The 13,066-nt window shown below is 34.5% G+C and overlaps 1 protein-coding gene across 5 annotated transcripts in view; it reads right to left on the bottom strand.

The window, feature by feature from the left end:
- Positions 1-147: 147 nt before the first annotated feature.
- Positions 148-13,066, bottom strand: part of Lin54 (lin-54 DREAM MuvB core complex component) — a 64,307-nt gene continuing 51,388 nt past the window's right edge. For all 5 annotated transcript variants that reach the window (XM_020167165.2, XM_020167168.2, XM_020167164.2 and 2 more), the window contains 6 exons: positions 12,241-12,332; positions 11,353-11,424; positions 9,768-9,870; positions 9,131-9,268; positions 5,331-5,533; positions 148-2,907 (listed from right to left, as the gene is read on the bottom strand). In XM_020167165.2, the coding sequence (XP_020022754.1) occupies positions 2,706-2,907; positions 5,331-5,533; positions 9,131-9,268; positions 9,768-9,870; positions 11,353-11,424; positions 12,241-12,332 (810 nt within the window). In that variant the 3' untranslated portion in view covers positions 148-2,705. The remainder of the gene's footprint in view (positions 2,908-5,330; positions 5,534-9,130; positions 9,269-9,767; positions 9,871-11,352; positions 11,425-12,240; positions 12,333-13,066) is intronic.

The raw sequence follows: 13,066 nt of genomic DNA, 5'->3' as shown, positions 1-13,066 counted from the left end.
GGTTTTGAGTGACTGCTCCAAAATTCCTGTGTCAAATGCTTAGGGGATGCACCTTGAGCAGAGGCAGTGCTGAAGGTCGGTCCTAGACTGAAGCTTCAGTTACACAAATTCATCTTCTTATTAGTGTTACAGAATCAAAACAGAAAACTTTGCTACAGGTGTTTTTATTCACATTATACATGAGATTGGAGAAATGTCAGTTATCAAATATCAAAACTGGGGAAGCTGAGGCAGTAAGCCTCCCTGCCCACCCCAGGTGTTGCTCTGCTTGCTTTAGTGCCTGAAACACTAAGTTTCTGCTTCCCACAGACAAGACCAGCAGGCTGCTTTCAGGTCTTCAGAGACAAGAATAGTAAGAAAAGTAGTCATCATCAGAACAGCACACATTAAAGAAAGAAAGAGTGGAAGAAAGTGAGAAGTGAAGACATACTCTCATTTCAAAGCAATTTTTGTTAATGATAATTGGAAAAAGGGTTTTTAAATTTTGTGTTTTCAGAAGCAATGTCAAATGGACTTGAAAATCAGGTAATTTAAAAGGTTTCTTGTATGTTAAGTGATTAAAGCTAAAGAAAAAAATGCAAACCCTTTTTTTTTTACAGAATAGTATAAATGTTTATTTTCTGTATGACTTACTTTCCTGTCCTGTTTTTACAATATAGAAAAGTGTATTTTTTGAATAGTTCTAGTAAATATAAATTTAATCTTTCTACTTTGGGATGTAAATAGAGCTAAAAAATTATATACCCAACCCTCCCCACAAATAGTCTTTTAAAATTGTTGAATTAATGTGACTATTAATCTTGTTCAGCAATTTGATGCAAATGCCTAAATACAAAAAGTTGTTTAGTAAGTACTACACAGGAGGAAAAAGGCTTAATACTTTAGTTTCTTGAAAATCAAAAACTAGTTGCATTTGATTGCACCTTCAAATTTTTTACAAGCAAAACATTCTTAAGCAATGCCATCATACATCATCTACAATTATAACCAAAATTTCACAAACATTTTCTGCACACTGTATATAAATACACATCACAACGGTGCAATTAGAATTAACACAAAATATATACAAAATGAACAAAGTTTAAGTTTAGACCAAAAACTTATTGCAATCTTTTGAAAAATAACTTGATTACATATTATTTTATCCTCTTACACTAATTTACATTTATACAAATTTTAATTAGGCATACTAGATTGAGGTGGTAAGAATGTTTGCACTATCTACATTTAAAGTTACTGCACTATAATTTTATAAATCCAAATTTCAAAAGGAGGATACTTTAATGAATAACGGAATCCTCTTCTGGATTACTTAATTTCTATTGCCTATATCTTGCATGTTCATATGAACATATATACACACTTACTACATACAACTACAGACTCCTTGTGGGAAATATAAGAGTTATATAATCACTGAGGATTCGGGGATCTAGCAAAATGCCTGAATTCCAGCATGGTTTTTTCTTATCATAAAATCAAGAGTCCTATTACAATAGGCTCTTAAATTCATAGGGCTTTTTAATTACTGAAAATGATTTAGGTTATTTTAGCAATTATATGAAAACACACATATCTTCAGCTTACCAAATTGCTGACTAAAAATAATAACATATTAAACGTCCCTTATAAAAAGAAACTCTACAATTCTGAAAGCTTTGTTAAGAGGCCCATTGGGTAAACCAGATTAAGAGTCATGTATCAGTTTGAAACTTCTCAGTTCAAAAGTCTACAAAAAAGGACTGTGTACATGAAAAATCTTTACCTAAATTCATCTCTTACAGCTTCAGTATTCCTATTTCTCCTTCTAATCCAAATTTTGTACTTGATACTTATGTGAGGTTCTGTATTCTCCCTCCATAACAACATTTACTTCTATTCACACATCTCACTTTCACAGTATCCAGTAATCACGTTCACAATTACTTTAAACACATGCCACCTCTTTGAAAGAAAATGGAGACATCCCAGAGCATTTCTTGGCCACTCCTCATTATAAACACACACTTCCAATCATTTGAAAATTCCTATTATACTGCCCCTTGGTATTTCATGGGTTTTTTTTTTTTGAAAAACAAAAATAACAACTTTTTTTATTTTAAAAGAGTGCATGAGGACTACTTCCGCCTTTGATATTTCTCAAAGAGACAATAGACATTTATTCCAGAGTTGACCCTAAAAAGCTGATTTTTCTTCTTAAAAAGATAGTGCTTTTCTAAATACAAAATGTCACTTGAATATGTTTCATGAGAATTTATGTAGACATTCTATCTGTGTGTATTCTAGATCTAGAACCAAAGAACGGGTAATACCCATGTTGCTTTGACTTTTTCTACTGAAGAGTCATACAACGCCATACATTATAAATTATATTACAGTAATTTATAAATGTTCTTTGTCAATAGAATCAGAAGAATAGAACATCTAATTCTTAAGAAACCCAAGAAATTAAACATCTATATAATAAAATAAAGAAATATTAAAAAAAAATTCAATTTAGAAGGGGCATAAACAGAATTAACTAAGATTTAAAATGTACTCATTTTCTCATTTAAAATTTCTTCTCTTTCAATATAATTTAGATCTTTTAAAACAAGGACTGAATTAAAATACAGTAATTGTTAAACTATCTTCCAGGAAAATCAAATGTCGTTGCACCTTAAGTTTCTGTACAGTTCCATTTATCAGTCTTTGTGCAAGAGTTAGCAATTCATGGCACAAGGGTCACTTTTTGCTTTTCCTGCAGAGTTGATGACACTCATCAAACATCGTCCAAATTCCTCAAGTATCATCCGTTCTGCTGCTGCCTTTGATTTTCCTTTCTTGTCTGCTTGCTCTGCCTGGGCGAGAAGGCAATTACACGTGGCTTCAGCTACTTCTTTAGTTACAAATGTAAATGGCAACCTGAAATGATTTTTGAGAGAGAAAGAGAGAGATGATGATGGGGCTGAATATAATAAAAGTAGGTAGCATCCTTTCATCTGGGAATCTGTTGATTCTTTCATGATTCATGGGCACAATGAGCATCATAAATTACAATTAAGCACACCCTAAAGAGCTTTAAAAACTTAGATTTGGTTTTATTATTGAGCATATTTTAAAACATTACTCAGGAAATGTAACATTTAATATAAAATATATTTATTACTTAAATAAGACCATCTAGTTAACTAAAAGAGTAATTCTACATATACACCGAACATTTCTATAACTAACGTCCTCGCAGTTCATGAATGTAACTTCCATGAACGCAGTCTTGTTTTTATAGTGCCTGATAACCAGTGACATTCCATGAATATTTGCTAAATGAATTAAGACTGGGAACTATCTCTTAGGCAACACTGAAAATAAAACACTTTACCACTTTCTCAAATTGTTTGTAAAATAACAAAAAAGCATACCAAAACTCTGCATTGTTCCATTACAACAAAGGGAACATCAGACAGACCTGAACAACAGAATACTAGAGTAATCTATACTGAGGCTCTCTATATTGTAGCCAGGTCAGACCTCAAAGCCTGAGAAAAATTAAATCAGACAACCTAATCTAACCACCACTTCAACTACCTGTAAGTAGTAAGCAGTAACTAAAAGAACACTGAAAGACTAAACAAAATAGAACACTGAAAGACTAAGCAAAGTCTGAAATTAAGGTCCACAATGACAAGAGTGAGAAGGATTCAGATGGCCACACAATTATACAGAAATCTTTCATGTACAAAGAAGCACTGTAGAAAACATTAATGCCACAATGTTAATATTATAATGTGTAATTAGTAATACTAAAAAAATTTAAATGCTCATTATAAAACATTTGTACTGAACGCCAGTGGCGCATGCCCGTGATCCTAGCTACTCAGGAGACGAGATTGATGGAGGAGCTCAAGTGCTAAGAGTGCTTGCCTAAAACAGGGCAGGCAGAGTGGCTCAAGTAGTAACAGCACCTACCTAACAAGCATGAGGTCCTGAGTTCAAACCCCAATGCTGCCAAAAATAAAAATAAAACATTTGCAGCTATAGAGAAGTAAAAGGAAAGAAAAAGAATTCCAAATGGAAAAATTATATTTTATTGTAGCAATATCTTAATCTCCATATGAAGAGTAGATTTAATCATCTGAATGATCATTAAAAGACCAGAAAGGATCCCATGTCATAACTCTAATTAAGGGGTCTACCATTTCCACTTTATTCAGTCAAGAAACACTGGCAGATTATATTTTAATTGTAAGAGCTGAATCAAATATAGTGGCACAAGAATTTAACCCCAGCACTCAGGAGGCAGAGACAGGAGAATCACAAGTTCAAGGCTGGGTTGGGCTACACAGCAAGACCCTGTCTCAAACAAAACAAAACAAACAAACAAAAAAACCTAATAGCTGAGCTATTTTACAAAAAGAAAAAAAAAAAGAGAGAGACTTTTACAAGCATTGGATCTTATTTCAACTTAGGCATTTTAAATAGCATCATCTGCAAAGTTTATTTTCTTAAATTAATTTCTTATAAACTTCCTAATATAAATCCAAGTCAAAATTAAAAACTGTGTTGGCATGAGACCCCGACAAATGCTTGCAATAAAAAGGCTTCATTTATCCCAGCTACCTGGTATATTTTAAGGATAAGAAAACAGGCTAAGAGAAAAGTGTTTAACTCACAAACCACTAAGTACTGCAGACAGTATTCACATTCAGGTCTACCTGACACCCTCCCCACACACACCCCTTTTTTTTTTTTAAACACTTTGGTATATATCCTTTTAATTAATTGTATTTTATCATACATATACTGTGGAGAAAAGCCTCCCATCCCTGCCCCTTACACTCCTTTGCCTAGCTACCCGCCATCCTTCCCTTTTAATGGCGTCCTAATAAATCTTTGCTTTTCCTGCTCTCTTGGCAAATTCTTTTAACAACTTGCACTCTGCAATACTATATATAGGACTTTGAGTGCTCCAACAGGATAGGAAAGTGCTCCGAGAATGTGAAAAAAGCAAGAGAAGGTAAGAAAGCATAAAAATATGAAGAATAATACTCTCTAAAAGAAGTATAAAAACTGCTTTTCTTAAGGGTTTCTCAAATTACATACCTCATTTTAGCAGAAATCGTAACTAAAGCATTACTGTGCACTTTAGAATAGCACAATATATCTCACAGTGGTTTTTATGTCACCCTCAAATACCTTTAAAAATAAGTAAGATGGAAAGAAAGTGGAAATATCAGGTTGGCAACAACCAAAAGTATGAACTCAACTTTGTCTTTTAAAAGAAACTTTACCAAAAATGAATATTTGAGAAATAACGTAAAAAGAGATTTTTTAAAATTTTGACTTACTTTCCTCCTCCACTGTTCAAAGCCGGTGTTGGCCTTGTGAGCAAGTCCGAAATTTGAGAAGATAATTTAGTCTTTGCTGCTGTTTGTTGCTGTACCCTGACTTCGGCTGCATCTGCTAAGTGCATCAATGTCTTTCTTTCTGGACTTTCTTCAAAATTCTTACAGCCAATGCATTTGCATATTGAAGAACACATTATTTTTGCCTAAAAGATTTACAAAAAAATGCTTCTAAATTAAAACCAAAAAAACATTACTATAGATTCCATAATCAATCCAACAAATAATAGCACGATCTGGTGAGCCAACAAGGTTAGATGCAAGCATCTGTTGTTGACAAAGACTAAATGGGCCAACTATGCATGGATATGTCAGGCACTTTTAAGTCTGAGAGGTGCTGACCAATATTTGTGTGTAAATCCTTTCATGCCAACTTTCCTCTGCTATGAATAGAGTTAGACCTTGATATGAATGTTATGTTCTTCAAAAGGACTGTGAATGATACATTAAAAGTAAATGTCATTCAGAATTCAAACACCTCAACCAAATCACCATTTGTATGTCAGTGACCTGATATTTATGCAAACATAGCAACAATTTCACATTAAAGGGATATCATTATGTTGTTTTTATGACAGATACTTTCCCCCACTAAATTCCTTTCCTTCTAGATTCCTCAAATGCTTCAACAGTCTCAAACCCATAAACCAGTATGTTCTTCCATGTAAAAATATACGTATGAAAACACAGAGCATATGTACTTATACCAAATAACAAATACGTTATTCTGTTTTATAGTTGGGTTACAAAATTATATACCTACTTTTCTTTTCGGCCTCTTGCTTTCCTTATACTCCCTCAACTCCTGAAAGCCCTCCTTCCAGTCATCTGGCATGGACAGAATTCATTCCACTTAATGGCGAGGTATTAACCTCCAGAATGACGTGCCACATTTTTGAGGCATTCATAACCCTACTGACGGGCATTTATTTTGCTTCTAGTTCTTGGGGAACCCAAACAATGCATAAAAAGATTAGAGGGGGTTGGAGTAAAAATTATGTTTTTATTTCCTTGAGCCACATTTCTAGAATGGGGTTCAATGGTCAAATTTATTTTTTTAATTTAATTTGATTATTTACTTTAATTTTAATAGAAGTGGCCAGATAGCCTTTTCTTGCAGTTAACAACTCACCTCTCATGAGCAATGTATAAACAAGGCTTCCCTGCATTTCCTCTAACAATGGCGATTAAGGGAAGGGCATAAAGTGAAATCCCATGGTTCTTTACATTTCCCTGATTTTTAGAGATCTGAGGGTCTTTTTTCACCTGCATTTTCTTCAGTGAAACCACGTAAATTTAACTAAATAAAAGCTATTGTCCCTTCTCTATATAGAATATAGCAAGATAAGTGTACTACATTTTAAACACATTTACTCTGTTCTTATTTGTTTAGTTGTTGTTTTGGCTTTTTGAGACAGTGTCTTGTAGCTGACTTGTAGCCCAGGCTGTCCTCAAACTCAAGACCCTCCTACTTCAGCCTCTTGAGTGCTGGAATTACAAGCATGTTCTATGACTCCTACAACACACCAAAAAATTCCATTTACAAAGAATCATGTATGTATGTTTGGGTTAAAAAGGTTACTTTACTGTGAGCTTGTCTAGGAGTCAACTAAAACACCTATGACGCACCTAAAAGGAAAAAGCCATGGCTTTGGGACAGGGAGGCATCAGTGGTGGTGCTTTGGATTTTAAGAACTAAGATACTAGTACTAATTAATACTAACAGGAGCTCAGGACAGAAAACAATGACAAGAAATCTACTCAGCTTTTCTAATTCAACTGCCCCTGTAGCCAAACCAGGGGAGGGTTAGGAGAGGCAGGGTGGTCAAAAGAAAAGGTGCAAGCAGCTGGGCATGGTGGCTCATACCTATAATGCTAGCTATGCAGGAGGTATAAGTAGTAGGACTGCAGTTGGAGGCTGGTCTGGGCAAAAAGTGAGACCCTATCTGAAAAGTAATGCAAAAAGGACTGGATTTGTGGCTCAAGTGTGAGGCCCTGATTTCAAATTCCAGTATTGCCAAGAATAAATAAATAAGTATAAGCATTTAAGCAATGTTTGACAGTCACTCATCCAATTAACTAACCCTTGAAGCCATATGCAAAAGAACCTGAATGTGTTGTCCAGATGTAAAACAACCAGACCAAAAAGCCAATTCTACTGAAGACCAAGGTGTCAACATAAAAAAATTTCACATAGGGTCCTATGTGGTACCTTATACTTATATTCCCAGTCATACTGGAGACAGAGGTAGTTGGATCCTGGTCCAAGGTCAGCCCTGAGCAAAAGCATGAGTGCCTATCTGAAAAATAACTAAAGTAAAAAGGGCTTGGGGCATGGCTCAAGTGGGAGAGTGCCTGCTAAGAAAGCACAAGAGCCCTGAGTTCAAACCCCAGTAGCACCAAAAACAATTTTTTTCAACATAAACTATCAGACAACATCACTAATTCAGAGTAAGCCAATTAATTTGTTATTCATAGTTTAGTATGTATATTCCAAGTTAGCACTTGCCTAACAATCACAAGGCCCTGAGTTTAAGCCCCAGTACCACCAAAAAGTAAATACTCATAAGCCAAATATTTTATCAAGTATTTCAATAGATTAAAGAGTGAAAATATTCCAACAGTGGAGGGAAAACTGGCTTCTTAGACTTCAAGATGTTATTTAAGAGATCATAAGAAATAATCTTGACTTTATATGATTTTCACTCATATTTATAGTAGACTAAGACATTATTCTACTATTCTACTTTACTTCTTGAGAAAAGTACTTAATTTTTTAAATAGTAAATTCAGAAAGAATTCATTTTACAGCAAATGCAGTGCACAAAATCTCTAACATGACACTTTTTTTGTGGTACTGGGGCTTGAACTCAGGACCTCATACTTGCTAGGCAGGCGTTCTATCACTTGAGCCACTCTGCCAGCCTTATATGACACATTTTATATGAAAAAGGGCATGGTTCTGCAGGACATATCTTACCAAGGGAAAGTGCACCCATTACCCATTAACAGTGTTACTTTACCATGTGCAAGGCTAGGCTTTCTGCCAAAACTAAAAAAGATTCCATTTGAGAATGACATTTGAAGGAATGAAAACATAGTAGAGGAGAAGAGTCAACTATAGGAATGACTCAAACCCAAGAGACTGCCAGTTGAGTTTCAAGCATACCAAGAAGCTTACCCTCTGGCATTACTAGATTATTGTATTTAAGGTTTGAAAAAAAACCAATAAGTTGCATAGTATCTTATCCACTCAGAACTCCAAAAGGCCTGTGGAGAAGCAGCAGGTAGCATTGTCCCAGTGCTGAGAACCACTGCTGTAGTTTCCAAACCACTTTGATGTTATTACCTTTATTGAAATTTGATGTATGAGTGCCTTATTTACATTCTTTCAGGGATAATGACCAAAAAGTTATGAGCTGGTAAGCCAGCTAATGAGACCAGAAGTTGTACTATTTGTTTCCTGCCCTGATTGGAAGGCTACAGGCCTTCTTCAAACAAGGGCCCTGGGACATACTTGTGCATACTTTCAACCTGCAATAGAAAGATGACTTCCCAGTTTTCAAGTAAATCTTTGTAGCATGTTCTTTCTAAAACTGTTTTCAAAAGATGGGTAGCTGGGCTGGTGGAGTGGCTCAAGTGGTAGAGTGCCTGCCTTACAAGCATTAAGTCCTAAGTTCAAATCCCAGTACTACCAAAAAAAAAGAAAAGATGGGTAGGTTATCTTCCCAACAGCATCTTACCTCATAGCATTCACAGTAGTTTTTAAGACATCCTGATCGTTTGCAATTGCAACCTTTGCTATGACGCCGATCGGATTCTCCTTCTTTTCCTTTCCCTATCTTCGGCTTAAAGGCTTCTGGATTTCTGTCAAGGCATGCCTATCAAAACAAATCAAATGTCAACTGAAGTTAAATCACAGTAGATTCTTTTTTGGGGGTAGTACTGGGATTTGAACTCATGGCCTTGTGCTTTCGAGGCAGCCCAGCAGATTAAATTTAAACATCACAGGGAAATTAATAGGCTTTTTTTTTTTAAAGACAATTGAGCTCTTTAAAACAAAAATAGGGCTGGTGGAGTGGCTCAAGTGGTAGAGTGCCTGCCTAGGAAATGAAAGGCCTTGAGTTCAAACCCAGTACCCTAAATAAATAAATAAATAAATAAATAAAAAATAGAACAAAGGTCTTGGACTGGAGGTGTAGCTCAAGAGGTAGAACACTTGCCTACAGCAACCACAAGGCACTGAGTTCAATTTCCAGTACTACCACAATAAATAAATACTGACATGTGAGTTAAAAAATAAATAAAACAAAAATAAAAAAAAAAAACCCAGGTGAAACAGGAGATTTTTGTCAGTTAAATTAAATAAAAACTAATCACCTTTATTGCTTTTTGCCTTTCATTTTCATGTTCTAAATTGTTATAACAATTAGTACAATTGCAGTTGTTGCAGAATTCACCATTTGCAAAGCAATCACAATATCTGGAAGATAAAACAGAAAAAGATAAAAAGTCATTATTAAATAAAATTAGTAATTACCTGATTATTTATGAATATATTTTATATATACATTATATAAATGGTACATTTTAGAAATTACTCAGAGCCACCTCAATACAAGGTTAACAATATATGGATAGTTAACCATATACTAAAGTTCAAAATTTTAGTTACCAAATCTTAGAATTTTAGCCTAAAAACTTAGTGCAGCTATTAACAGCTGCCAGCACCAGAGCTATGTGATTTTATGTGCCCCCATGTAAGTGATGTCAAAATGCTGAAGAAAAACACTGGCTAAGTTTATCTTCTGTTGGCACTGTGGTGAGCGATTCTGACTCCACAAATGCTTTGAGTGTTTATAACACCACATCCTTGGAGAACAGCACAACAAAATGAGCAGGGACATATGTGCCTGTATCTTGTGTCTCTTCCCAATATTAGAGTAATGGCTTTATAGACCCCAGTAAGTTTGTTAAAATCACTTAATTCTCAGGGTGTGCCTTTTAGTTGGATTTTCATTACTGAATTCTGAAATGATAGAAATTATCTTTATTTTTCTCAGTGAGGTCAATTACATGCCTTGTTCTGAAATTTATTTTTACCAGAGTTGTGATATGGTTTTGGAAAAAAAAAAAAGTAAATGATATTGGGTGCAATTTGTTGGTATGGCTTATATATCCTTCTGTATTTGTCATTTATTCACACTAAGCTAACTATAAATTACTGACAAGTAGAATCAAAGGTCTAGCTGATTGAAGACTACAAGCAAGATCTACAAATTAAGACAATACATGTAAATTTATGTTCTTGTTGTAGTCATGAAAATTAGAAGTCTAATAAAGGGGGGATAAACGAGAAGGAAGAGAAGGGGAGGGGAGGGTAAGTGAAAGGGAAAGGGGAAAGAAAAGGAAAAGGAAAGGGAAGAAGGAGGAAGAGAGAGAGGGAGGGAGGAAAAAGTAAGGAAAACACTGCCTAACATTATATTGGTGGAACCTGCTCACATAAACTACAGCAATGCTTCTTTGGATTTTAAGTCCCCTAAAGACCAATGCTTTTTACTGAAATGTTTCATGTCAAATCTTTTAGTGTAATCCCAATAAGCAAATTAATCATATGATGATTTTTCAGACTACTCTGAGTATCACCTCAGAGGGGACCAAAATACAAAAGTCTTAAGATCAAATTTACTATTATTAAAGACATATACTACATATGTCTCACGCTGCTAGGTTCCTAGTCCCTACACTTCAATGACTCATGTATGGCAAAGACTCTAAAATTATTTCTTTCTGAATTAAGGAAATACTTTTATGCTACTACATGTTCTCCAACATTCACTTGTATGTTTATTTTAATTACTTAGACTTATGAAATTGGTCTGTTAAGAACTTTTAATTAGCTCCATTTATTTTTAAAAACACTTCTAGTTACATCTAGAAAGCAAACGATAGCAAAAATACTTACAATTTTAAACACAGTGATTTTGTACAATTACAAGGCTTTCTGGGTCGACTGGCAGATTCTGAGGGGATTATGCTGTCCAGACATCCAGACACAAAAAAAGATAGACAATTCAATTAATTAAAAACATTTAAAACTAGAAAAGTCAGTGATTTATAAATTCCTCCTAAAACAAATCTTTAACAAATGCATCCATCTCTAAAACTTTGCTATGTTGTTTCAGTTACACTTTTTAAAAAGTTATCAGTGGCTTCACAAATATTCTTCCCTTGAGAGAACAAAGGTTCCCTTGAGTGAACAGGTCAAAACTCTTAGGATTCAATTATAAAAGGTAGTAAGGAGAAAGGGGTGTGTGTGAAGGCGGAATGGGGTGACATGTATGGACTAGTTCCCTGTAATTAACTGCTTCTAAATTGATATTGCAAAGGCAGCAATAAAGAGATTAACAGATAATAACCAAAGCCCCTCAAAACCTAACATAATTTTTTTAAAAAGTTTTCACTTTAAAAACATGTTCAGAATGACAGAAAAGAGAGCAGAGGAAAGAAAATAAAACAACACAAATTGATGAATCTGAGTACAGGGCATTTAGAAGTTGACTATTTCTATAACTTGTGTGTTTGAAATATTTCAAAATAAATGTACTTTAGAGGAGTCTTTACTCCCATTCCCTGCATGAAGAGCAGGAAATGTTTCTTCCTCCTTTCCCCCACTTCTTCCTACTTTATCCTGTTAAATTAAAATAAATCCTTGATAAAACTGCTAAAAAAAAAAAAAAGTACTTTAGAGGAATGGTCACATGGCTTTAAGGTGAATATCACATTAGATATATTTAAATATGCTGCATTTGCTGATTCAACAACTTAGCTTATACATTTTCAAAATACTCACCCATTGAATGGAAGCCTTGCCTGGGTCTGGATACCAGTTGTTCCAGTAAAGTTAGAGTTGCTTGCTATAGACACATATGAAGACTGCTGTAGCTATGTGATTAAAAAAAAAAAAAAAGTTTAAGTTTAGATACTTACAAAAATGGGCAATACCTTCAGATACAATGGTCAGTACGAAGCACATCTCATCTACCAAAAAAGGAAGAAAAAAATGGAGAATTTCAAACAAACACCTACCTCATGGAAATTTTTCTGAAGTCTCAAACCAATACTAAGGTGAAAAGAACATGAATGCTTTATAGTACTAAGTGCTAAAGATATAAGAAATCACCTTATAGAGGACTGTTAGAAGTATAGAAAATTCTACATGAATATATCAAGTACTGAAATAATTTGTACTGCTAGAAAAATGTAATATGCCTTCTTGCAAATAAAGTCGGTTCTATATTGATAATTTTTTCCACCTCCCCCTTATATTAATCATTTATCATGTTACATTATTTTACACTAATTTCTAAATATAACAAATGTCTATGATAAAAATACTTAACTTTTTTTTTTTTTTTTTGCAGCACTGGGGTTTGAACTCAGGACCTCACACTTGCTAGGCAGGCACTCTACCACTTGACCCAATCCACCAGCCCCTTTTTGTGCTAGGTGTTTTTGAGATAGGGTCTCACCAACTATTTCTCCAGGCTGACTTCAAATCACGGTCCTGATCTCTGCCTCCTGAGTAGCTAGGATAAAGGTGTGAGCCACTGGCACCTGGCATAATTTTTAATCTAAATATACATTTCACTAAAGTACATGTATAGGATTCTATTTCT

Source organism: Castor canadensis, chromosome 9 (genome assembly GCF_047511655.1).
Source record: "Castor canadensis chromosome 9, mCasCan1.hap1v2, whole genome shotgun sequence".
In the NCBI taxonomy this organism is placed as follows: Eukaryota; Metazoa; Chordata; class Mammalia; order Rodentia; family Castoridae; genus Castor; species Castor canadensis.
The sequence above is the reverse complement of the archived record's forward strand: the minus strand, read 5'-3'. Positions and strand labels throughout refer to the sequence as shown.